The sequence below is a fragment of the Malus sylvestris genome, chromosome 5 (genome assembly GCF_916048215.2).
Source record: "Malus sylvestris chromosome 5, drMalSylv7.2, whole genome shotgun sequence".
Taxonomy (NCBI): domain Eukaryota; kingdom Viridiplantae; phylum Streptophyta; class Magnoliopsida; order Rosales; family Rosaceae; genus Malus; species Malus sylvestris.
In genome coordinates, this window is record NC_062264.1 from 35,289,252 (window position 1) to 35,316,528 (window position 27,277).

General features: G+C 36.8%; 2 protein-coding genes and 1 pseudogene across 6 annotated transcripts; all 3 read right to left on the minus strand.

Moving 5' to 3' along the window:
- LOC126624542 (putative alpha-xylosidase 2) overlaps nucleotides 1-8,702 on the minus strand; it is a 65,935-nt pseudogene extending 57,233 nt beyond the window's left edge.
- Nucleotides 662-25,828, minus strand: LOC126624553 (uncharacterized). 4 transcript variants are annotated; one of them, XM_050293625.1, is made up of 5 exons: nucleotides 2,562-2,683; nucleotides 2,347-2,396; nucleotides 2,129-2,185; nucleotides 926-963; nucleotides 662-838 (listed from the first exon to the last, which is right to left on the minus strand). In XM_050293625.1, the coding sequence occupies exons 2-5, from the start codon at nucleotides 2,349-2,351 to the stop codon at nucleotides 699-701; spliced, it is 240 nt and encodes a 79-aa protein (XP_050149582.1). In that variant the 5' UTR covers nucleotides 2,352-2,396; nucleotides 2,562-2,683; the 3' UTR covers nucleotides 662-698. The 4 variants fall into 4 exon arrangements, 1 of the variants encoding a protein (XP_050149582.1); XR_007624139.1 differs by lacking the exons at nucleotides 662-838; nucleotides 926-963; nucleotides 2,129-2,185; nucleotides 2,347-2,396; nucleotides 2,562-2,683 and adding exons at nucleotides 24,901-24,940; nucleotides 25,303-25,356; nucleotides 25,596-25,828; XR_007624138.1 differs by lacking the exons at nucleotides 662-838; nucleotides 926-963; nucleotides 2,129-2,185; nucleotides 2,347-2,396; nucleotides 2,562-2,683 and adding exons at nucleotides 24,901-24,989; nucleotides 25,303-25,356; nucleotides 25,596-25,828.
- On the minus strand, nucleotides 12,773-16,220 carry LOC126624528 (cysteine-rich receptor-like protein kinase 14). 2 transcript variants are annotated; one of them, XM_050293603.1, is made up of 8 exons: nucleotides 15,069-16,220; nucleotides 14,789-14,887; nucleotides 14,521-14,681; nucleotides 14,188-14,398; nucleotides 13,825-14,062; nucleotides 13,572-13,719; nucleotides 13,171-13,491; nucleotides 12,773-13,003 (listed from the first exon to the last, which is right to left on the minus strand). In XM_050293603.1, exons 1-7 carry the CDS (start codon nucleotides 16,135-16,137, stop codon nucleotides 13,177-13,179), a joined length of 2,241 nt encoding a protein of 746 aa, XP_050149560.1. In that variant the 5' UTR covers nucleotides 16,138-16,220; the 3' UTR covers nucleotides 12,773-13,003; nucleotides 13,171-13,176. The 2 variants fall into 2 exon arrangements, with proteins under 2 accessions (XP_050149560.1, XP_050149559.1); XM_050293602.1 differs by having other exon boundaries at nucleotides 14,789-14,890.
- Nucleotides 25,829-27,277: the final 1,449 nt, after the last annotated feature.

Sequence of the window (27,277 nt, forward strand, 5' to 3'; positions counted from 1 at the left end):
GGGATAGGTCGGCACCCAATGGAAAAAACAGGCTGAGACTCAGCCAATCCACTCCAGCCCGTGGAATCGACTGGCACCCAGCCCAAGCCAGTCCACAGGCCGACCTAAAATTGACAGACCTTGGGACCGGCTCAAATGACAACTAGCTGACGCCAGCGTGGTGTCGAGGGCAAGGAGCCACGGAGGCAAGGCAAAGACCAACTTCCCCACCCCCACTAAGCTCCATCTCGACGCCGTCAACATCGCCAACATGAACAATGCCGCCAAATTAGCTGCGACGACGAACATCAGCAACAGCCACAGCAGCACCGTGGAGTCCTCCTCCTTGCCGTCTCCGCGCCCGCTCGACCTCACTCTCAAAACCCCCCTCTTGTCCACCGACAGCGGCTACTTCACTGCTGCGAGCGGCTTCCGCCTGCTTCCCGCTTCCCGGGAATTATCCTTCCGCGAAAGATCCCCCCGCGAAACTTGTAGGTTCGACCACCCCCCCTCCCCCACGAAACATCCCCATATTTTCCTTCCGGACCAAGTTTGTTCCTCTTTTATGTAAGAAACAAAATCCCTGCCCAGCTTTATAATAATTAATTTATAATAAAAAATAAATATTTTTATTATTTTATAATAAAAATAATATTTTAATAAAATTGACTAGGCTATTTTTTGTTAGGGATAGAGATGCATTGGCCTATTACTATTCATTAGAGTCTATCGGGAATGGATAAATGGGTTGGGTGCTGGCATAAAGTCCTTAGAGGTGGACTTGCTCTAATAGGTCTCCTCATCCACAACAATATCCCAGCTTTCCCTTGTCGTGGTTTTCCCATATTTGTGCACCTTACTGCAAAGAGAGAGCAAGTTAACTTGTCAAAGAAAAACCAGAACAATAGATGCCAATGCAGTTCAGAAAGCTTATTTCCCTTCATACCCATTTCCAAAGTGCTCCTCCCCACGTCCTTGACCAACCTAGACATGAGACAACAAAAACAAAGTTACATCAGATTAAATTATTGAAAGAAAAAGGTTCACTTCTGTTGTAACAAATTGACATTAGAATCAAGCAACCACGCTATGAAATACAAATTTAAAATGTAACAATTTACTGTGTCTTAAAGGAATCTGTGAAATAAAATAGTTAAACCCTAAACAACACCACTGCAAATTAGGGGTGGGCGCGGTTCAGTTTTGATTGAAACCAAAACCAAAACCGCAAGTTTTTGCGGTTTGGTTCGGTGCGGTTTTGAAGCCAAAACCAAAATGAAACCAAACCGTTTGGTTCGGTTCGGTGCAATTTCAAACGGTTTCAGTTTGGTTTTTAAGAAAAAATGTACGATTTGCAATTTAACATATTAAAAAGCATTTCCCAATAGTAATAGGAAAATGACATTTGTTATGTAAACAATTAGCATGTTGCATGTAGTTGTGATGTTAAAACATGTTTGTGCAACAAAAAGGTGTCCCTTACAATATTTTTCATAAAACAAGTTGAATAAATTTGAATTCATTAAACGTGAGCGAAATTTTCATACTAGAATATGTGATATCATGCTTCAAATGAGTGGCCTTTAGTAGATCATTGTTCGACTCTTGATAACAAGATTAGTCCACCCTTGTACATATATGTGTGTGTGATGGTATAAAATAACAAAGGTCATTCAAGTTAATGAACAAAAGAGAGTGATGAATGATGATATTCTAGTGTGGTTGAGTCCATACTAAGTGTATGGATTTTAACAAACGACCAATTAAAACATGAAATCTAATATGGACATTTAATTAAATGTTTATTAATATTTGCGGTGCGGTTTTCAAAAGCCAAAACCGAAACCAAACCGTTTTCTATGTTGCGGTTCGGTTACAAAACCGAAACCGTTTCAAAACCGCAAAACCAAACCGTTCGGTGCGGTTCGATTTGGTTCGTGTTTCGATTTCGGTTTTCGGTTCTAAGTGCCCACCCCTACTGCAAATAGCATAAGAAAATTAAAATTAACCCTAAAGAAATTGGGAGAGAAGAATATGAAAAGGGAATACCTTTCGGCCCTTTGAGTTATTGGAAAAAACCCAACAGAGCAAAAGATAAGCAAAAATACAGGAGGAAAGAAAATAAATTTTCAACTTGTAAGATTCATACGCGAACATATTGGCGGTCAAAAGCATTTCGGAACTCAGAGCCATCAAGCTTTTTGATCTGCATGGAAATTATTTATGAAGTTTGAGATTCTTATAGACGCTTTAGACACATCGACATATTGAAAAAGCAATATTCAACAACCTAGTACCCATGCTCCATGAAAGGTTACAGAAAATATGAATGACTGGACTCTGGAGTGAGAAAGTAAAAGGACTTACCGCATACTTCATATCTTCTAAGTTTGTGTAGTCTACAATCCCTGTTGTGCCTACAAAAAAGGCATAGGACAAAAGCTAAATCAATCGAAATTCTGATGTCTCATGATCTAGGTCGTAGGATTAAACTACTGAAATAACACTATATGAAATAGCAGTGTATATCCCAAAAAAAGTCTGAAATCTGGTTGATAATTGAAGAGTTCGAAGGGATTTACCTTTGGATTCTTTGGCTTTCAGATGGAGTTTGCTTATGTGTGGGGGAGAGAGGTGGAGCGGCTAGAGCTTGAGTATGGAAGAGATGAAAAATGCAGAGAGCACCTGTTTTGGCTGAAGCAACTCACACACTCTGGACAAATCTGCAAATGTCTAAAAGGGGGAAAATATAAAAAGAAACCTTAACAACTGAATTCAAAGAAACATTATTACATTGTAAATAACATTTCACAAAAAAAAAAAAAAACTAAACTAAACTAATTACACTCGGATTGCAATGCTATCATTTAATAATAGGAATTCCCATAACTTAGCAGAAGACCTGCATCTGCAAAGGATTCTTTAAAACCTATTTTTTTTAACAACCCCGCACCTGCAACACATCCAGGCAAGGTAAACCAATAGCACCCTCATGCTGAGCTCTTCTGTGCATATATACCCCTTATAAGTAATCTTAATCAATCAGTTATCATGAATATAGTCAGTTATCATGAATATACAACTTATATTAATTTTCTACAATATCCAACACACAAATATAACAGAAGAGGAAACTTTTACTTAAGCAGCACAAAATGATATCCTCTGCATTTCATTCCAAAATCCATCACTCTTATGTCTTTGCCTGCACAGTTTTTGCTCCAACATAGCACACCATGATGATAGCACTATCAATAATTAAGACATAAAGAAAGGCTATCCTAGCTAGGTATTATCATTGGAGTAAACCAACAACACCATAAGTAAAGTAGCAGACCAAATTTTTTCTAGAATTGATGTCTTAACATGTTTAAGTAGCGAAAAGATTACAACACATTGGATGTGTTAACACATCCATAAGCTAATGACTCCCTCTCCAGTTTACCGCATCATTCTTAATGTATTCAACAATGCAGCAGTAATTAAAAGTCCTTGGAAAATGCCAAGCTACTACAATGACATAACGAAAACTATATCTCACCATACCCCCTTGTTGGCATAGACAGCATATCCGTCCTTGTTCAGGGTGAATCATTATCCTGAACTCAATTATCATCATCGTCGAGAATGTCAAACTTTAAATCAACCATGCATGGAACAAAACCTAGAAATTAAACAATTATCAAAGCTTATGAAGAATGCTAAACCCAACTAATTCGAAACATAAAGTAACCCAAAAGAGAGAAAACTTATAAATTTTACATAAATTATAATCCTTAACAGAAGGATGGAACAAAGCATGTTCATTCTTGAGAATAGGTGTAATTTTGCACATTGCATATATGTACATTAAGGACGGTGGTAACATACCTTGTAATTTGTACAAATTAGGATTTTCATTCAAAGAACCATAATATACACAATTACAAAAACAGTGATACAAACTTGTTCTTCTCTTAAGGAAATTACTCACAGTTGAAATTCTGAATGGACAAAGTTTTGGCATCCCTTTCCGACTATATTTGATTAACCTTTTTTTAATCCAATGAGTGCCTTCATGAGAGAGAGAGAGAGAGAGAGAGAGAGAGAGAGAGAGAGAGAGAGAGAGAGGAATATTCGGTGAAAAGTATTGCCAAATCACACAGAGATCAAAATCTTGAATATATATGTTTAACCATATCAAAGTGAGTGTGTGAAAGGGTGTAGTCTGCAGAAAGGGCAACATTTTCACTGCTAGAAAGTTGGAAACTAAACTTTTACACAGATATTGGATTTTATTAATTCCCTCCGCGAATTGAAAAGCAAATTGTTCGAGTAATGCAGGTAAATTCGATATACATATGCGTTGATCTATGTAAGACGGTTATAAGTTATAACTGTATCGTCTTAACACAAAAAATGATCATAAATGTAAGTGTCTGTATTATGGAAGTAAGGGACTTGCAGCAATTGCTATGAGCTCTAACAGCAGTCACTCCAAGTACCCTATTATGGAAGTAAGGGACTTAGTAAGGGACTTACATCAATTGCTATGAGCTCTACCAGCAGTCTCTCAAAGTGGTGCAAGGGCTAAAATTATAAATAAAAAGTAATTTAAACAATTTAACTTAATAAAATATTGTAATTTAAACAATGCCTATATATTCAAACATCCCAAAACAGGAATGAACTTCCAGAAAACATGCGCATGAAAATAAACGGCATTACTCACCCATTGAGTTGGACCATCAAACTAGAGCGTAAGAAGGATCATCATGTACCTATGAAACCCAAAGGAAAATTTTAGCAACCCCAAAGCTTGTATGCAAGCGTGAATAAGTATGCATGTATGAATCTATTCATAGTGAAGAAGGCTACCTTAAGAAATATTTGCATCTGCAGCTTCATATGGCCATACAACAAAAAGCACCGCATATGATAACAAACCCCAGCTGCACCACAAAAGGAATATGATCTTCCTCTCAACTTGTATTTGTAGTTGTTACTGTAACATCTGCAGACAGCATACATAAGCACTGATTCGATAATTCTAAAGGGAAAAAAGTCCTTATTCGATAATGCACCAAATCCTATCCAAAAACCAAGTGGGTGCCATATCCCTAGATTAACAGAGCATCTTTCTTTGTTCCAAAACAAATTGCAATTGGCTTTGGTAAAGTAGAAAGATTACCAGATACCGACTCTGTTCCATTATTCGACTGTCCTTTTAGTTCTGTCTCTCAACATGGGAAATACAATAAGACAGTAAAAACAAAAGTTAGTGATGCTATTACATAGTGAAAGAAAATAAGACATTCACATATTGATAGCTATTTACTGTCCTTTCTCATCATAATCTTCGCCCCTATATATACATATATTGAATTTTGAAAGCAATGAGAGAAATATACCTTTGGGGCGTCACCGCCAGAAGGGTGAGTGAGGGATCTAAGATGTTTAAGAGCAGGAATTTTTAAGTAATTTGTGTGAAAAAGTTGAAGAGCTTCGAACATAGTGGAGTGGGTTGGCCTGGGCTAAAATAAAGAGGATGAACTCTAGAAAGTAGAAAATGTTGTTGTTCAACCAAACTCAAAAGTAAAGAAACCATACGATTAACATATAAATAAGTTTTATATACCAATGTTTACATGTACGTTGTTTGAGAAGGTAAATTAGCAACATATACAGTGATCAAAAGATTAACAGCAATAAACTGCTCATTATTCGAAATATACAAGAAAGTTGTCATTCACATGATCCAAATGGCAGAGGACAAAACAGAAGGAAGCAAATATTATAGCAGCATAAGTTGAATAATTGCAGCAAGTAAACAAATAGAAAGGCTAGCTAGATTACACAATCCAGTTCTAGGTCGGACTAACCATGTTAGCCATCCGCCCACCACCAGCACCGTCGGCTTCTTATTAAAAATGTAGAATAGAAGACTAAAAAATTGGAAATGAAAGCAGGTAACATTGAGTTTTAATAACCAAAAAGGGACACTGTTTAAGCAGCTCCACAACAGCAATAATACTTGGATGATGACCTGCAAAAACAGAAAAGAAAACACAAATTAAACTAAAAAAATATAAAATTTAACACTAATCCAAGGATTAAATATCAAATATAAATTCATTAGGATTGGGACCTTTGCATTGAGGAATATCTACTACATTATGAGTTCCCTCTTGATAAAGCCCAATCAGGGGGTTTTTCGATGAGCCAAGAACGGCTAACTTTGCGTGACACCGCCATCCCCACTAACACCAAACCCAGATAATATCAAGATCAAAACTAACCAATACCAGAAAGATTTTTTTATTTAAATTTTAAGAAAAGACCTAAACTTTACGAAATTAAGGGGGAAAACAAAGTTAAGTAAAGCACCAATTTGCAACTGTCAAAAGTGAAATATGAGACTCCAACTGTCTAGAAGAACTCCGTGGCCTCATCGACGATGACCGGATGGTGGAGATTGAACTGGTGCGTACACCCGAAACACCTGATTATACACCGAACAGAGAACAAAATTTAAATCAAGTCGAACAATAATTATGAGAAAATAAACTAAAAGGGATTTGAGCTGAGAGTTACGATTCGAAGTGCGGGCAATGGAGGGTGCAGGTTAGCGGCGGCAGAGAAGGGGTTGAGCTTGGGTTCAGGTCCGTTTTAGGAGGTGGAGGCTCTTGATAGAAGATTGGCATTGGAGTCGTTTTACAAATCAGTTTCTTCCTGAACATCCTAATGTCAGCTTCTAGAGTTTCCTGTAAAAGAACAGACAACATTCATAATAAGAAAATCTCTCTATGCAATCGCAGAAATCCCTCGGGTTTCAGGAAGCAAATGGAAAATGAAATGCTTTTCTCCCGTATCTCTCTCTCTCACCTCTGTCCCATCTCTCTGTCTCCAAATCGCAGAAAAGAAACCCTAAACAAATCCCTGAAATCCCTCGCCTAAATCCTCCTACATTTCTCTCGGACAACCCCCTCTTTCTCTTTGCAAACCCTAAACCAAATCTCCTAAATCCTATCTCAGGCACCCCACATACAGCCAAGAAGCCAAGATATTAAAGCAATCTCTATATAATACTTTGGAACAATGAAGAAAAATGGTACTTACTTGTTCCTTGTCCAAAACAGTTGGTGCCGCCGCACATTGTTATCAATTGTGGGTTGATCAAATCCTTCATGGCTTAGACTGCATGAAGAATTAGAAACTAAAAGATGAATATATGCCGTAAATCATCATATAAATGTAACTGCATTTAAAAAAAGAAGGGAATGACAAAATTGAATTCTATTTCATCAGTATGTAACTGCATGAAAAGTTACTTTGAATGAAGACTCGATCAATTTCCCCAAAGTCATTGTTAACTGAAAATCAATATCAAACCCATAAATACCACATTGAATTTGACCAAGTTAAAGGATAAAGGCAGTCGCATCATCGTATTACTCTTTGGGAAGATCTTCTAATAATGGTTCTTCCTTTTTCTTGCTCTTCCTCAGAACTGCCATAAAAACCCCAGAGAAGCATACAAATTCAGAAAAGAAAAGGTTCAAAACTGCCATAAAAAAAATCCAGAAAGCATACAAATTTATCAGAAAGAAAAGTTCAAATTACAAATACCAAATGATGTGAGTGAGTAGTGAGAGGTTGTGTTAGGCACCTGAAACACATTTTGGTTTCAATTGAAAGGGCCAGAGACAACATCCACATTCTTTTTTCTTGGGTGAACTAACCAAATCATATTATATACTAAAATGACATAAAAAATCATTCACAAACTCACAACAAAATAGAACAAAAAGATTCACAAAAGATTTGGGAGTTGAGACGCTAACAAAAACATTTCTTTTCTAAACAAATACACAACCGCTAATCTGGGTTTGGTCAATTTAACTAAAACGGTGCGCTATTTTGCATCTAAATATAGTATATCGCTTAAATAAAATTAATAAAAAATACACATCCAAAGCTTTTAGTCCAAAGCTAGAATTAGGAATAACTGAGGAAGTTAATGAAGGCAAAGCAGAGGGTAGGATGCAGAACATACCAAGAGACCAGTAGGCCATCGGGGCCGGTCTGCCGATGAACGCTGTGTACTGGTCGACAACGCCCAACGGAGTCGGCGCAGAAAAAAAGTAAAAGTCGAAACCACCCCCAATGACTTTGTAGGTGAGAGAAGTCCCTATGTAGAACACATTCATGCCATTGCTGTTGAGCAGCAGAACGCAGTGCGCGTAAGCCTCGTTGCCCACATTCCGGAGATCCATGTAAACTGGGTGGGACCCGTACAAATCAGTGTTGAGATTGATCGCCGAGAAGTCAGTGGTGAAGATGATGTATGGATCGTTCGGGTAGAGCTTGATCCCGTGCGGCTGAGAGTTCTCTTCGAGGCCGTACAAGGAGGAGTCTTTCGGCACTCGGGTGGATATCTTGATGTCTGGTCCTTAAACACCAGTACTAGTCCAATAAACCACTCCGCTTTTATTGATTTTCAATTCATGTTCATTCGGGTCCCAAACAAGACTGAACGGCCCCGGAGCCGGGTTGTAGGTATCTACATATGATATAAGTGCCCAGACGTGGCCAGCACTGCGGTTGACACCTAACTTCATACCCGGTAAAAATGTGTCTCCAGGATAATCACTTCAGCAGATCGAGGGTGATTTGAGGTGTTTTCCCGCTGAATTGGACTTCGACCCAGGTATGAAAGTTGTTCCTCTTATCGAGATCTTCATTCATGTAAAATTTGGGAATTTTAGAATTGTTGAATTCTTCGGCGAGTCAGGGCTACCAGCCGCCACGTGCTTCGGCGCGTGGCCCTTTGGCCGCCGTCCCATGGCGGCTCGTGCGGTGATGTATGCAGGAAAACCTAAGGTTCCTCCTTAGGTTTTTCGATGTACCAAACCCGAATCCGCCGTCCTTTTTCCAAAATTCTAACGTTTTCATAGAGTTTTATTAAACGACCTTTAATTGTGTTTAGGTGCATCGGTGGAAGTGACCTCATTCTTGATGGTTCGAGCGGCTTTCGGGCAATGGAAAACTTGTGAGTAGACCCCTTCTAAACTTATATATTGTTATAAAATATTAGCCTAGCATGCATTCCATATTTCATGATTTGAATATGATTTATAATATGCTTTATGGACTTTTATAATTATGGTTTACGAAATAGTTTGATTTATCGAAATTACGTTTTATTAGGTATTGAATTATTGGATTTGCATATATGGATTTCTATGGTTTTCAAATACGATTTATATTACGGTTTTACGAACATGAATTATTTTATGGATTTCATGAATACAATTTATCTTGGATTTATGAGATGAGACTTTGAGCTAGTGAGCTCCGGGTTTGATATGAGTTTTGAGATATGTTTTTGGTACTTATCTAGTGGGTTATCATACAGCACATCCGCACACCACGGGTATAGATGTGTATGGCCATAGGACACAGATGATGAGGAGGAGTAAGATATGATATATTATATACCCCCAGTTCACTATCGAAAGCAGTGTCAGATAACCTCACTAGCCATGGCTAGTGTCGGTATGGATGTTATGCTATTTCATACAGCTTCACCTTCGGGTGATAGACAGGTTATTTAGCTTCACCGTCGGGGTGATGGACATGTACTACCTTCGGCCAACTATGATAGCCTTAGTTGAGCACTTCACTGACAAGATTTACAAATTTGCCTTCGGGCAACGACATTTTCATTATCAAGCACTGGATTTTACATATCTACCTTCTAAATGGATTTTCATGGCATGCTAGGGTTTTTCATAAAGCCTATATGTAGTATTATATATGTTTTCAAAATAAGGGGTTATTATGTTCATAAATAAAATGTTTTCCTATTATTAGTATTATTAATATAAACTTTGGTCCACTCACCTTTTCAGTTTTTGCGCCTCCTCAGGAGTTAGGATCGAGGCACATGATCCCGGCATCATGGCATGTTGATATAGGTATCCTTGAATCTTCTCAGTGTAGGTATCATTCCCTTATTCATATCTTTTTATAGTGATTCTTCCCTATTATTTCTAATTAGTTGTATGCTCTAAACACATTCCTGCTTTGGTATAATCGTTATAACTACTTATCTTGTAATTGTTTGCATGTTTAAAATGGTTTTGTCACCCTTGGGCGTGGGCTAGCACGTGCCTACCCTGGTATGTTGGGATATCGGGGTTGGGGCGTGTCAAAGATAGAGAGTGAATTTCTAGCAGATTCAATGGTTGTCTACATTTTAAAAAGAGCTTGCCGAAAAGATTGATTCAGATGAAATAACAAAGGATTTCAATTCCATTAAGGATTGAAGGGCACAACTTGAATAGGTATTTTTCTTTTTATTTGTTAGGTTGTTATGACAAGATTGACGATGTATGTTTCTTTATATTGTAAGTTGCAACTTTAAAGGTTTTCTTTGTTAAATCTAGTTGAAACTTGATTCATTTAGAGTTAAATTTCTTACTTCAAATTGTTGCTTTTAGGCTTATTATTGTGTAACTTTATGCAAGCAACAAAAAATTTTAACCATTTGATTTTGTACTAATAATTTTAGCTTAGCATGCCACCAAATAATTCATGGCTCCGCTATTGAAATCTTAGCATGTGCAATTTCAAAGTCTCGGTTGCCAAGTCTCCCCAGGCTGTTCAGCACCCATTCTGAATCTTGATCGAGATCTAGAGCAGTGCAAGTCAAGGAGTCTTCATTCTCATTTGAAACAATGCTAAAATTATACCTCAGCTTGGACTCCTTGGGCAAAATATACCCAAATGTATTAGTACTACTTGTGGATACACCACTAGTCCAAAAAAATCACCTCTCCTTTCTTAATCTTCAATTGGTGAGGGTCCCAATCAAGCGTGAAAGGCCCCGGCGCACGGTTGGCTTTAGTTTCCCATGATGAAATCCACGAAACATGGCCGTTTGTACGGTTGACACCCAATTTCATGCCCGGTAAAAAGGTGTCAACTGGTAATCAAAGCTTTACGTTCACTTCTTCTTGTACAAAATTTCCCGAATCCAAAAGGATAGCCACAACAGTAGCAATACTGTTACTTATGTTGGTAGACCTAGTAGTTTGTGGAGCTGAGAAAAACGCAATTGGATTAGGATCCCCCCCGCATAATTTTCAAGGTTTTATTCCTGTCCAAGGCAAGAGTGCGTACAAAATAGGGGCTTTACGGTTGCAAATCCAAGCAATGTTGCCATCGGCCTTGTTGCTCTGGATAGATACGTAGCTGGTGCTTTTGGAACTGTCGTCGTGTACACAGGAACTGAAACTGAACTTCTCCGATGCAGAGACCAAAGAATTTGAGGAGTTGAGAGTGTCTCCTGCTGGTTTCAGTGTGTCCCTTGCAGGTCCACAGTCAGCATGCAAAAATGATTAAGTTGATTATTGCCATGATTAATTAATGACCATAACATGAAGTTTAATTTCTCCATATGATGAGGAAGAAAGACATGAAATCCATCACCAGAACATGATTAAGAATTTAATCAAGCAACGCGTCTCAGTTAAACCATTACAATCTTTGTACAAGGCATTTATAAATTAAAAAAAAAGGGAATAAAGTAATAATTACAAGTTTTACACAAGTGACCATTTATTACAATGGTGGAAAGGTGTTAAGCTTTTGCATGACGGTGTGAGTTCGAACCTCGTCGGTAGTTAATCTACGAACCCCGTCGGTAGTTAATTTAACTTCTAATCTAATAAAATCTATTTTTTGACCAAAAAAAAAATAATTACAAGTTTTACTAAAAATTTAGGGGTGTGATATCCACACACCCCTTTTTACTTCTCTTACACCTTTTTTATTTTCGACCGTCGGATATGATGAATTGAAGAAAATCAACGGACAAAAATTAACAAGGAATGTGTGAGAAGTAAAAAGGGGTGTGTGGATAGCACACCCCAAAATTTATCGGAAGACTTGATCACCCATTTGTATGCTGACAACGGTGACTAGATTCACAACCTCTTTCCCACGTAAATCACATCATCCAATTTTATTTTTCTTACAACATATCACGTATCTGTCATATGCAAGACTTTTTTTTTTTGTTTAACATGAAAACGAAGACTTTTTTGGAATATGGAGAGTGAAATTGCAGCGGAAGCATCCTAGATTTTTGATCGAATATTGAGTTTGGTTTCATGCCAGACTTCCTGGATCAAACACACCCTAAAAAAATATATAAAAAACCAATAAGGTCATGTGATACGACATCATTTCAAGAGGAAAGGTACAAACAATCTAGTTTCTATACTAGGAAGATTCACTCGAACAAATTCTTGGAAACTATGACTCAAACAAAATTCTAGGAATTCAGTATTTTTAACAAATGATAAGCGTTTAAGATATATTCTTTATAATATTAGAGAAATCGAACGGTTGATCTATAACTCGCAAAGTGGTTGTAGCTCAAGTAATTTTACTCCCCAATTTTACATAAAACATAAAATAAAAACAAATCCTAATTTACATGGTAATTTTTTTTCATAGCTAGGGACAACTTCGACTATGGTAATGCAATTAATATACACTAGTTTTGGATGGAGAAGTTTCAAGATTGAGTATGGGATGGGGAGGGGCGAGAGACTTGGATGGAGAGGTGAGGTTTTATGAGTTAAACAGTGATGCAAGGATGTATTACTTAAAACTTTAGAGACCGTATGTTGGGCTATATATAATATACGTTACATGGATAATTGTTTAACTCATAAACGTTTTGAGTGTTTCTAACATATGCTTATCAAAAGCCTTCTCGTTCCATCAAACAATACGAAAATTTTCAATTGAATGAAAGACATACTATTTTATATATCACAGTACTTCATGGATCATCATCATCACATATCCTTAATTCAAAGGTAATAAATGAGCATCTAGTTTTATTTTAATTTTATTTTATATAGGGACTACAGAAGCAAGCACCCTCTGTAAATTAAACTCTAAAACTTCTCAAGTATCTTGAAAGGTGCCAAAAGCCATCAGCCAACTCCAGTTGATGCATAACCTCCTACATTTACAAAAACAGCGTCGCCGTTAATTTATTGACTTCTTCCCAGGACACATACCAATTTGCGAAAGTGGTTTGACTGATGCTAATTAGTCGAGTAAAGTACAGTCTTTTCAATTAAGCAGATGCAAAACACTTAGTTGATGCACTACAAATATGATTTTTACCTTTAATTAACGCGCTTCAAAATCAGAACTGGACTTGTAGTTTGCTGAAGCAACAGTTTCAAGTTGCTGATTCCCACTTATACCAGCCTCCACCGTCCTCCTTCCAACAAAAAATGCTGGCTTTGTTGGTGATGCTAATGGAAAGCTTTCATTTGTCAACATAGATATGACATCTGACATGGTAGGGCGATCTGCTGCATTTTCTTCTACGCAAAGCAGACCGACATGGATGCATCTTAACAGTTGCTCTTTAATAAACGAATTTCCTAATGTTGGATCCGTTAATTCTAGCCCTGCACCTTTTTTCCATAACTCCCATGCCTGAAGAACAAGGATTGCATTTCATTCTAAAGAAGAAAAATATGATTATAAATTTTAAGAGAGAGATTTGTTTGTCATACATATCCTACTAAATTGAGTGCGCGATCGTCATTGTAAAAGCTGTTGTTTTTCCTTCCACTTATGATTTCAAGCATCAATACCCCGAAACTGTAGACATCAGACTTTACAGAAATAATTCCCCCCACGGACTCTGGAGGCATGTAACCACTACACCAAATGAAAAAGAAAAATAGTCAGTATACTTATCTGGAAAAATGCGTGTTTAGCAGTCAAAAGGGGAGGACCACGTCAATATGATGCAGAAATACTTACAGTGTCCCCGCAACCTTTCTAGTGTTTGCTTCCAATTCATTTTGGGTGAAAATCCTTGCCATACCAAAATCTGAAATTTTTGGGTTCATGTTTTCATCAAGTAGTATGTTACTAGCTTTTACATCTCTATGAATTACTTTCTTTCTTGAGTATTTGTGCAGATAAAGCAACCCTTGAGCAATTCCTTCGAGAATGCTAAAACGCTTCTTCCAATCTAGTAGTAGACCTCTGATTGGATCTGTCCAATATGTTGAGTTAAGTAGGACTAATATTAATTAATAGTAGTACTCTATGAACTTTGACAGTAAAATAAAAATCAGATAGTAAATTTAACAAATGAAATCAAGTATCTTGGTTCCTCACCAAATAAAAAGTGGTCCAAACTTTTGTTCTGCAGATACTCATATATCAACATCATTTCTTCACCATGAATGCAAAATCCGAAAAGGTGAACCAGGTTTGTATGTTGGAGTTCATATATAAGTATCAGTTCATTCTTGAATTCTGATGTTCCTTGCCCTGAACATTTCGAAAGCCTCTTCACAGCTATTTCTTGTCCCGTTGCCAATTTCCCCTGAATTGATAATCCATATCATGCTTTTGCTGTCATTTTTAGGCAATTGAAGCTAATTCCATTTTTTTTTTCTTACAGCTTTTGAATTAGAAGCAGAAATTTTTGTTTTTTCAAAATGTTACCTTATAAACCGGTCCAAACCCTCCTTGTCCTAGCTTGTTTTCTTCAGCAAAGTTTCTTGTGGCAGCCACGATGGATGAATAGCTAAAAACGCTAAAATCATGATGTCGCTTAGATTTCATGAAGATAAGCATTTCGTTCTCAAGCGTTGTCCGGTTCTCACCTATACAGATCAATTATAAGAAATTAAAGTTTCAATGGAGACAACAATTGTCAAAGATGTGATTAATAATCCTGTATTACTGGTGCACATGATTTAAAGAAATATACCAGCTGATGCAAGGGCTGATCTTCTTCGTCGGAGTAGATAGTACGCGGTGCAAAGCACTAGAGCAGCAGCTATAGAAATGCCAATCCAAACCCATTTATCTGCTGCATCATAAACAATTAGCTAGCAACATATGCAATCAGTGTAACACACACGGACATGTACGCATTAATTGTCTTCAATTTTTGGATGAACTAGGTCTTGCAGGTTTCTTCCGGAAAACGAAGAAAAATTCGAGACAGAGAGCAGAACTTAAGACAACAATAACAAAGATAGAGGTACCTAATAATACTGATTCCACGCGTGTCACAGATTTCCGGCTCAAATCGGGTTTGCAGCCTCGGTATATATCCTTCGGATCAAGAAAAGAAAACCCTTTTGGGCATTCGCAGGTTGGCCTTTTATCTGGTTTGAGCATACAGGTACTGTTGTAACCGCAAACACCAACGCCCAGTCGTAGGCAAATATCATCCGGCATATACACCAGAGGACTAATCCAACTTGCATTTCCCGTGAAGTTTTTCTGGTGAGAATATAAAGCGAAAATCCCATCAAAATCAAGAGTTGCCCTTATGTAGTTGTCCCTCACCGACACTCCCTCTGTCCCCTTAAGAGGGACTCTTCCATCATTTTCTCTTAGAACAAACATGTCCCCTGAGCTGCTGAACACCAATCGTTTGCCTTGACTACCTGGCACGTTCCCTGACGTGGTCTTCGTGGAGAAGTAAGGGATGTTGGCATTATCTGTTGTGACGGAAATGAGCACGAGGTTTCCATCACCTTGCAAGCTCAGCCGGAACCGCCCTTTTGTGTAGTTAGTCTCCGATTGTCTACACGAAAGCGTCCCGTTTCTCTCAATTGTCTGTCCAGGCAAAACGGTGTCTGTAGGATTGCTGAAGGTCTCCCACAAGCTCCCCGAGTTTTGGTGTTGAAGGACGAAGTTTCCGGTGTCATTCATGACCCCGTTCGCAACAGTCCCCAAGGTTATTTCGGATTTCCATATCTCTCCACCCTGAGGATTGTTAAGAACTAGTCCACTGTTGGCAGTCAAGTTCAGAACTGATCCCCTAGGTGCAACCATGGGGTTGTTACCGTCATATGCATACCAAACTACGGTTTTGTCTGGGATTTTCGCATACCATATCGAAAGCAAGAAACGATCATTGTTTCCGAGGGGCGAAAATCCAAACGCGAAATCACCGGAAGGAGAAAGCCATGATGAGGAGTCGCCTGTAGTTGCAGTTAGAGAACTCCCAACTGCTACTCTTCCATTATTTTGGGAAATCACAGAAATTGGTAGCAAAAACAAAGAGGAGAACAAAAGCATCTCTACAGAAAGAGCCACTGCCATTGCAAAAGCACCAATTTTTCAACTTGGCTTGATTGATTAGCTATATTTCTTAGTAAAGCATTGGTCCTTGTTATATCTTTAAGTAAATGCGTGTGCACCATGTGCCTGTCATTTTCTAAGTTTTTGCCTGGAATTAAAGGCGTCTACACCATTTTTTGAAGTCACACACAACAATATCTCCGGGCCTACAGAATAAATTCTCCGAACCTACACATATCACAAGAATTTCACTTTGAAAAAAAAAATATAATGAATAGTTCTATATATAATGACACCGAGACTTTTTGTGATTGAATTTATTCTCTCTCAACTCCTTTGTAATGTTGCAAGTTGGAGCAATATTGACGTAATTAGCAATGGTCCGCTGACTTGTCTCTCTCAAATCTCTTATCATCCTACTCTCATCCCTCGTCTGTTTTATGATTCTACTTACTTAAGCACTTATAAATGTTCCAAATCAGCAAAGGACTTGTAACTTAAATAATTAATAATATTTATCACTACACTCGAGATTCTAGGTTCCAAAATATAATATATAATATATATGAATGTTTCCGAACCAAAAGGACAAGTAAATACGAGCATGACTCACGCTGCATGGGTCGGCCATTCAAGTCCACCAGTCAAAATTCAACAATGGGGCCCACAAAGAAAATTTGAAAAAGTACATGCAGATTGGGGACGGATACAAAGAAAATCTGAAAACAGACCTCCAGAACCAAACAAAGACGACTAAGCCTTTAAGTCAAGTGACAAGAGACTTATATCTTCACAAAAACAAAGACGACTAAGTCTCAATTTCTGTATTCACAAAAAAAAAAGTACTAACTGAAGTTTTTAATGTATGATTACGTCGTTGGGGTAAAACACCCGATGCCGAGTTGAGATAATCACAGGGTTGGGGAATCAAGAACCTCTTCGAATGTCACAATCTAGCGCAAACGGATGTAGAGACTCAAACCACTTATTTTAAATCATACGGCCTTCATTAGCCTATCCTATTGACCCACATGGTCCAAATCTGTCTCTCCCCTCTCTTGAACGGTTTGGATATCTCGATTTGTCGATTTTGGATTGCGAGATTCAAAGAGAATCTGATTTCATGTTTGAGGTGAGGTTTGACGACCATTTGAAGCCCGTTGAGGCGTGGCCCATCTCATCAGGTCGGGTCAGCCATTTCGTACCAGGTTGGATCCCAGGTCAGGCCAACCATTTCATTAGCCTAAGATGGACCTGACAGACGAGGCGCTTGGATATTGCCTACCGCGACCAAATGGACCCATGGACTCATTAGATGATGAGTCTGGACCCTGGTGTGTGTAAAGCCCACCTCAGCTCGATCCATATTCGATCGATACTACAAAGAAGGTGGATATGAGGTAAAGGTAGAGTAAGCTCCAAGTCATGTGGAGGTCAGTCGAGATTGAACACACGTTCATAGAATCATAGTATCAAATTCAAGTCCAAATTTTAACACTACGAAACCGAAAAGCATTGTTTCAGTCCAACAACCCAAACTTCCTTAAAAAAACTAAGACAAAAACGACGACACTAGGAAACGGAAAAACATGCAACTCAGAAAACCATTACTCTAGTCCAAATGAGGTTCCTCAATGCCTCAAGCTTTTATAAAACACCATAGCCTGAACCTTTTCCTTTGCGCCTTCTTTGCTTCACCAGAAACGTTCTTAATGAGCTCCTCTTCAAATTTGGGACGAGCAGGCATTAGGCTGTGCACAATGCTGTAAACGCCCCTAGCCCTTGCCACACCCTAGGTGCGTACGCGTGCATGTCCGACCTGAGTTATCTCATTACGCGCGCAGTTTGATCTTCCCGTATTGACATCCCTGCTGTCTATTCTCCTGCGAATCCTTCTGCTGGTGACTTCATCCGAGTCCATTTTCTTGCTCCTCAGTGCATGTTCATCTGCTTTTCCCTGTTAATAAATATAGGAATCCCATAACAAACAGCATTTGACAAAACAGAACGTAATAATAACAACAAAACTTGACTCCATCCTCAGTGCATGTTCATCTGCTTTTCCACTTCAAAGCAGCTGACGGCACGATTCGTACTTGGACTCCAAAATGTCTAGATTATGGAGAAACCAGCCTTCTATCCAAAACACACAAAGAAGTGTATTTTCCGTTTATACCAATTAAGTGTGTTGAAGCATGTCCCACATGGCCACATAGGAAACTTGTTGAGGTTTAAATCCTCTTATATAGAAAGTTCGACTACTAATTGCCTTGAGGCCTTAATTCTGTATAAAACCATACCTATTGAATTGCACACGTGCTTAAGTTAAGGTCAGTATTGATGGTAATTAGTAGTGGGCTGCTGGGCCGTCTTAAAAAAACTGGTACAAAGGGCAATTTATAGAAGCAGTGTTGAGATAAGGGCAATTCATCTGTTCTTTTTAGAAGGATATATATGAATGAAGCAAGGTTTATCTGCTAATGCGGCTCAGCCCTTTATCAAAAAGTGAAAGATCAAAATTACTTTTACAGCAAGAGCAATACCAGAAGATGTAATCTAAATTATTTATATTTGGTTCCCTTGAAATCCTTTTGACTGCTTCAACATACTATATGCAGACAGAACCAGAACCAAGTCCAGACTCACTCGTAATAGGTCTCCTCATCCACAACAATATCCCAGCTTTCCCTTGTCGTGGTTTTCCCATATTTGTGCACCTTACTGCAAAGAGAGAGCAAGTTAACTTGTCAAAGAAAAACCAGAACAATAGATGCCAATGCAGTTCAAAAAGTTTATTTCCCTTCATACCCATTTCCGAAGTGCTCTTCTCCCCATGTCCTTGACCAACCTAGACATGAGAGAACAAAAACAGAGTTACATCAGATTAAATTATTGAAAGAAAAAGGTTCACTTCTGTTGTAACAAATCGACATTAGAATCAAGCAACCACGCTATGAAATACAAATTTAAAATGTAACAATTTACTGTGTCTAAAAGGAATCTTGAAATAAAATAGTTAAACCCTAAACAGCACCACTGCAAATAGCATAAGAAAATTAAAATTAACCCTAAAGAAATTGGGAGAGAAGAATATGAAAAGGGAATACCTTTCGGCCCCTTTGAGTTATTGGAAAAAACCCAACAGAGCAAAAGATAAACAAAAATACAGGCGGAAAGAAAATAAATTTTCAACTTGTAAGATTCATACGCGAACAGATTGGTGGTCAAAAGCATTTCGGAATTCAGAGCCATCAAGCTTTTTGATCTGCATGGAAATTATTTATGAAGTTTGAGATTCTTATAGACGCTTTAGACACATCGACATATTGAGAAAGCAATATTCAACAACCTAGTACCCATGCTCCATAGAAGGTTGAGAAAATATGAATGTCTGGACTCTGGAGTGAGAAAGTAAAAGGACTTACCGCATACTTCATATCTTCTAACTTTGTGTAGTCTACAATCCCTGTTGTGCCTACAAAAAAGGCATAGGACAAAAGCTAAATCAATCGAAATTCTGATGTCATGATCTAGGTCTTAGGATTAAACTATTGAAATAACACTATATGAAATAGCAGTGTATATCCCAAAAAAAGTATGAAATCTGGTTGATAATTGCAGAGTTCGAAGGGATTTACCTTTGGATTCTTCGGCTTTCAGATGGAGTTTGCTTATGTATGGGAGAGAGAGGTGGAGCGGCTAGGGTTTGAGTATGGAAGAGATGAAAAATGGAGAGAACACCTGTTTTGGCTGCAGCAACTCACACACTCCGGACAAATCTGCAAATGTCTAAAGGGGGGAAAATATAAAAAGAAACCTTAACAACTGAATTCAAAGAAACATTATTACATTGTAAATAGCATTTCACAAAAAAAATAAAATAAAATAAAATATACTAAACTAAACTAATTACACTCGGATTGCAATGCTATCATTTAATAATAGGAATTCCCATAACTTAGCAGAAGATCCTGCATCTGCAAAGGATCCTTTAAAACCTATTTTTTTTAACAACCCCACACCTGCAACACATCCAGTCAAGGTAAACCAATAGCACCCTCATGCAGAGCTCTTCTGTGCATATATACCCCTTATAAGTAATCTTAATCAATCAGTTATCATGAATATACAACTTATATTAATTTTCTACAATATCCAACACACAAATATAACAGAAGAGGAAACTTTTACTTAAGCAGCACAAAATGATATCCTCTGCATTTCATTCCAAAATCCATCACTCTTATGTCTTTGCCTGCACAGTTTTTGCTCCAACATAGCCTGCAATGATGATATAGCACTATCAATAATTAAGACATAAAGAAAGGCTATCCTAGCTAGGTATTATGATTGGAGTAAACCAACAACACCATAAGTAAAGTAGCAGACCAAATTTTTTTTAGAATTGATGTCTTAACATGTTTAAGTAGCAAAAAGATTACAACACATTGGATGTGTTAACACGTCCATAAGCTGATGACTCCCTCTCCGGTTTACCACATCATTCTTAATGTACTCAACAATGCAGCAGCAATTAAAAGTCCTTGGAAAATGCCAAGCTACTACAATGACATAACGAAAACTATATCTCACCTTACACCCTTGTTGGCATAGACAACATATCCGTCCTTGTTCGGGGTGAATCATAATCCTGAATTCAATTATCATCATCGTCGAGAATGTCAAACTGTAAATCAACCATGCATGGAACAAAACTTAGAAATTAAACAATTATCAAAGCTTATGAAGAATGCTAAACCCAACTAATTCGAAACATAAAGTAACCCGAAAGAGAGAAAACTTATAAATTTTACATAAATTATAATCCTTAACAGAAGGATGGAACAAAACAGGTTCATTCTTAAGAATAGATGTAACTAGTAATAGGCCTGCGCGCTGCTGCGGGACTTGAATGCACCAGCCTTAACAACATGAATAAGACACATTTAACATGAAAAAAATTCAACATAATCATGAACGAACAAAAAGGATAGCTGAGTGAACAGTGTTCGTAAGTAAAACAGCTTAGTTTTTATATACATTCAACCAAGCTGATTACAAAAGATGTGATTGTAAAAAATGTTCTGCTTACCTGAGAAACAAAAGCAACATGCATTTTACACATACAAGACATCTGATATTAAACCTAAAATCATGTAATTCTGTATGAAGTGGAGAATAATGCAGAAAGATGGTTTTCTATAGTGCTGCCAATGACAATTAATTTCTCATGAAAAAAAAGAAAAGAGAAACACAGGTATAAAAGAATATTATTTTTTATAGTTGCAAACATTATGAATTCCAAAAAGAAAAACTACAGATAACACTTCAATCACAGATCTAAGCATCTAAAACGTGGCAACCCAGATACCATTCAAGACATTGCTCAGCATCATGGATAAACTAACCTATCTGTGTCCCTGTGCTCACTGCATGTCATATACACCCGACCAACTGGGCATAGGAGCATAATGAGGAAAACTTTCAGCACCATTTTGTACCTGAAAAATGAGGGAGGAACTAATTAAAGCGTTCCTCACTTAGAATAAATAATGCATGCATAATAGCCAAATGGACATTGCGCATATAAATTGTTGTGGCAATAACTTGCAATAGAAAACGTAGTTAAAAATAAGATATACGAAATACCAACATTGCAATGGTATTTTTTTTTTCCATTCGATTGTACTGAAGCATGCATCTTAAATTAGGTACTACGTGAGGTCTCTATAATGAAATGGGAGATTGAATACACTTGACGAAACTGAAAATTCAAATATGCACACGCTCCATAGTGTATCTTCACAACCAAAAGAAACGTTTATATATACGACATATGTTTGACATTGTTTTTCCCCACTCAAATCGTCTTGAGAAAATTTGACTACTAAAAACTACAAAACTTTGATTAAAGAATCAAATAGAATAGCATGAGAAAGTTATTATTACACCATACCTGACTTTTTTGCATATAAAAACACCTGTATTTCACCTGATTTTGTAATGAAATACAGATGCTTGTAGTTCACCAGTACATAGCTGCCTGTCATTTGTTGTCTTCTTCGGGTTCAAGATCCTTATATTGTCTGAGACGTGAAAGAATCAGAAATTGTATACAGTTTGATAATGAAACATGTAATGTGATTATGTGACAACAATGCACTCCTCTCTCTCAGAGAGATAAACAAAGATATCAAAAACAGAGAGGCAATGTTAAGATAAACAGAAAGGCAATGTCACATTGTTTTGCATGATCTTGAAAATTGGGGATAAGGTATTCAAAGTGCTAACAAACACGTGCAAATGGGGATAAAAAAGGGGATAAATTGAAAAATATATATGCTCTTAATCGAGAACTTCATCAAATAAACAATAAAATCTAATGTAATCTGTCCAAAACCAAAGAGAGTGATAATTTGGAGGCACTATAATGTCTTGGGCATCGCATACTTGCGGTATATGATTGATGCATCTGTTGCTCAATCAAATCATTTGCTTGGCTAAAAAAGTTATTTTTACAATAAATAGATTCGCATCCAATTTATGAGAAATCATGCAAAAGTAAATGTAAATGATAACGGAATCATGAATGCGAATAAGAAACACATACATGCCAAAAAGAAAACCTACTATAGTGTGTCAAGTTACTTGCAACATAATTTTTTATGCCATTATCCATTTCGCAATACTTTAAAAAAATTTCGTTTGAAAAAGCTTTGCTATGATTTTTAGGTTTGGGAAAAATAATACCATAAAAATTAAAAAACAATTACTAAAAATCATGGCCTGTTAATAGCAAAATACACTCCTCAACAATGTATATGAACATGTGAGTTGAAAATTTGAAATATTCAACAACTAAAAGAAAGAAGCAAAATCAGAAGAAAAGAAAGAGATACTCACTCAAAAATAAAGATGTAATAATGCCAGGCTTCTTCTCCTCGGCATCCAGAATTCCATTGTTGTCTCCATCTTCAACCTTCAATGTATTTAAAATATGAAATGGAAAAAACCCAGAAGAAATCATTACATAAAATAAAATTATCCAAGTAAAATTAAAGGATGGATAGAAAAGAAATGAAGGCAGTTTATTCGGACTTAATTAGAGACTTACTGAATAAGCTTGAAATCTATCTCACACATCTCTTAAACTTCAACCCCTATCCTCCTTGCCTCTGTAATATGCACACATATAGAAAAAGAAATCGACTTTAGAACCTACATTGATACATATCTTGTGTGAGTAGGTCTTTCCTGCTTTTCCCCAATCATGCATATCAAAGAAACGAAAAAGAAGGAAATCACCCATATATATAATACCTTAAGTTTAAATGCATCCCAATTTTGGGTTCCAACGTCACAGAAAGAATGTCTTATACATAATTTAACAGTACCCCCGACATCGGTCCATCCATTCGTATTAATAGTTATTGTCTGCACAAACCTCAATTACCTTACAATCTATCATTATTGACATAAAGTTCATACAATATGGGACATCATGACCTCTCTTTGGCCAGCACCAGTTTTTCCAAAATGAAATCAACTATTACTGCATTAATTATGGGTCCATCTGGCCAATTCATTGAATTCGCAGACCCAAAAATTTCACCAATTAACTGAATTTACATACAAATGGGAGAAGTACAAAAACAAAGACAATGGCATAAATTATACCATAAAAATTACACTACGAAAAATTTAGAGACCAAAATCCTTGTTAACAGAATTTATTCACATTAAAAGACACAATTTCGGTTCAAAAAACTATCAAATTTAAACTTTGATATCATATGATAAAATCTTAATTAAACTCACAATCTCAAGAAGTTGAAACCATGTTAAGTAAAAGAAACAAATTGAAAAAAATTAAGATGTAAATATTGATAAGAACAACAAAAGTGGCAAATACATTATACACAGATAGGACCCTGAAATATCGGAACCAGCAGCAACAAATAGAATTAAGAAGAAAAAGGATTAGCAGACTTAATAAATGAGAAATAGGATAACAGGTACGAACTCAGTTTTTCCACTATGAATAAGAGATCCAGTGGCATAACCTAACATTAGGTAGAATCAATGCTGGTTGATTGAATTTTCATTCCCTGAAAATTCAGAAAATGATGTGTTTTGATCTGCAGATAGAAGCATTCTATATATATAAAAAAAAAATATATGGAGACATGATGAGGTTCAGAAACCAAACCATGTCGGTAAAATCCTCTTGGCAGGTTGCTCAAGGTTGACCTCCTAGCCCTTGGACCAGTCAGGAGACTTGGCCTCCTGCTTTCAAGTTTGGAAGGGAAGTAAAAGGTTCAGCCAATAAGTAAAAGAATTGATTCAGAGGATAGAATCAAAATTTCAAAAATATTATTTGATGCGATTAAAACTGTTCCCAATGATAAAATGAATAAAAAAATCCATTGGAATAAAAGAAAAAGAATGATTAAAATTATTCACAACCCTTGCTGTTTTTACCTAACCATTTGTAGGATCCATAAAGGGCCAAAAAAAGTTTTTTACTTCTCCTCTAGTCCCATAAATTTGGATTCCATCTCGTCCAAGCAAACTAACAATCATTACTATACTTTGTTTTAGCATGCGAACACAAATCTCAAAAAAAATAGATAATTCATTTACAAATTTAAATTCAATTTTTATATCTCGATATATTTGTTTGTTAAACTCAATGATCAAACTTCAGACTCATGCCTTCCAAAAAGAAAAGAAAACGAAGAAGAATTGAAAGCACTTCCCATTCCAAGGAAAGAGCAGCCATAATTAGGATCCAAAACTCATTCTTTAGTCTCCTCATCTGAAGCTATATATAATCATTGAACAAAAACGTTTAACGTCCAGCAGAAAGCAAACTGCAATCAAAATTTCAAAAAAGCAAAATAATGCGCAGATAATCGACAGCTGCAACAAACAAAAAATAGAAAAATCAAATGCAGATTGAAGGAAAAATCGAGACCGCAATCGAAACTCATGCTTGTATGGGTAATTAATTGTAGATACCAAATCATCAAAAACCACTTGTCTACACCAAATTGCATACAAAAGATATTGGGGCAACTCAGATTGTGCAATGAAAAACAAAGTCAAACTACGACGTAGATGTCTATCGGAATTTCATTCAAAGAATGATTAAATAAAGACAATGGCATGCCAAAGATTAAATACCCTAAGCGACAGTGTCAGCCATGAGCTTCCCTCTGTGAGAGCACAGGGGTGTAACTGCAAAAGAAAGCCGGAGACTGAGGGCAAACTGTAATTTCGTCAAAAAGGAGGAAGTGTACAAAAGAGAAGTGACAGCAATAAGCGTAGACGCCAAGGACAAAGTAAATATGTATTTGTGAATGGGGTTAAGCTGCTGCTAGCTTTGTATAGTGTAATAATGCAATTGCAAATAGACCAAGTTACTGCTACTAAAAGCTTTTGCAAAATCATAAAACTCTTAACAGTTTGAACCCTACCGAAAAGTTTATATGAGTTAAAGAACAGTCGTACTTAAGTGCAGCAAGATCATAAGCTCTTGCAGCTTCTCCTCCATATCAGAACCACCTGCAGTCCAAATTAACCAAGATTCAAGGCCAAAGCAAGAACAAATTAGTGATAATTTAAACTAAAGTCCCTAATTATTGTTGCAGAGAGAATTCATATCAAGATTAACGACATTATTTGATTCGAATGGAATCCAAACGCAGCATAAACATGAAAGGTAAAAAATTAATACCAAAAGTCACATTTAAGCAGCAATTAATAGCATAAATCAGATTTTAGTGGCATGGACCAAAATAATTCAGTAAAAAAGAAACAATCCCAAACAAATAGAAAGAACTGGAGAAACAATTCGAAACAAATCTTCGGAAAGCAACCCCATCCCTCCCTCACCCTCTCTCTCTCCAATTCCAACTTCTCCCTACATCTCTCTGTCTATAATAGATGTGCAGTTTTATTAATCTTTGTTGCCGAAGCGTGCAAGATAGTGAAAAGATTGTTTATCTAAGAAAAAAAAGGGCACATTTTAGATGGAGACAGATGGCATTTAACAAATTCTTCATTAGTGGAGTAAATAATTTGCAACCACCTATTTCCTGGTAGCATTAAAAAAAAAATTCAATTTTAAAAAAGAAATGTACTTTTTAGTTCAATTTCCACAGCCATAGTAATTTATGTGGACTAAAATTAAGATTAACTAATACATCCAATCAACTGCAACTAAACAACTTATAGTAATTGAATCTGTGTTTGTGGATGTGAGAGAGAGAGAGAGAGAGTTATCTATTATAAAGCCAACCTTCTTTGAATTGGTCCTCTTATGGCTTATTACCAAAACTCTCCATTGCATTTGCAGTAATGCCCTCTGCTTCTCCTCCTGCGATAATTATCATTCTGTAAGTAAAAGGTACAAAAACATCAATTACTTAATGGTAGATATGTACTTTAGACTTTTGAAGATCCAATTCATCCTGCATCTTCTCACACTCATCTTCATGCTGAAGCTGCAAACCTGTCAGCTCAGCTTCAAGTTCGCTCCTCATTGAAGTTATTTTCTATGAAAATGATAAACTGGTTTGTAACGTAAGCATATAACACTCTAGTTAAATTAGTAGTTCCAACTTAATTCAAAGCTAAAAACGACATTAATGACCACAATTTAAGAATCCAGAAACAGCCCAAACTAACAACACACACAGAGGACAGACACTGAAAGACATATTTTTTTAGAGAACCTAACTAAAAATTAAAAACAAACCAAGTAAAATTTTCAGAGTTTAAAAACAGGAAACCATTACAATCTTTACAGAAACCAACTAAAATTGGAATCTGAAAAAAAATCCGCTCAATTTTAACAGCCCTGCTGCATATATTGGGTTTTTTTAGGCATGAGACAACACAAACGAAGAAAACATAACATAGTTGTAAACCTTAGGCTCCAATCAGGTCAAGTGTGAGATTTCAAACACGGAGATTTACTCCATGTTTAAAAACTGCCAAATACATTGCCAACTGTTAAGAGTATGAACTACAAATCTATAAAGTAAAAAGACTTGCAGATAAGTTTAAACAATCAACATTCAACTTATGATTGTTACTGTTTTTTAGCTGGATGTTCACATTCTAATAAGGTATTAAAAGAGATTATAAGCGTGTG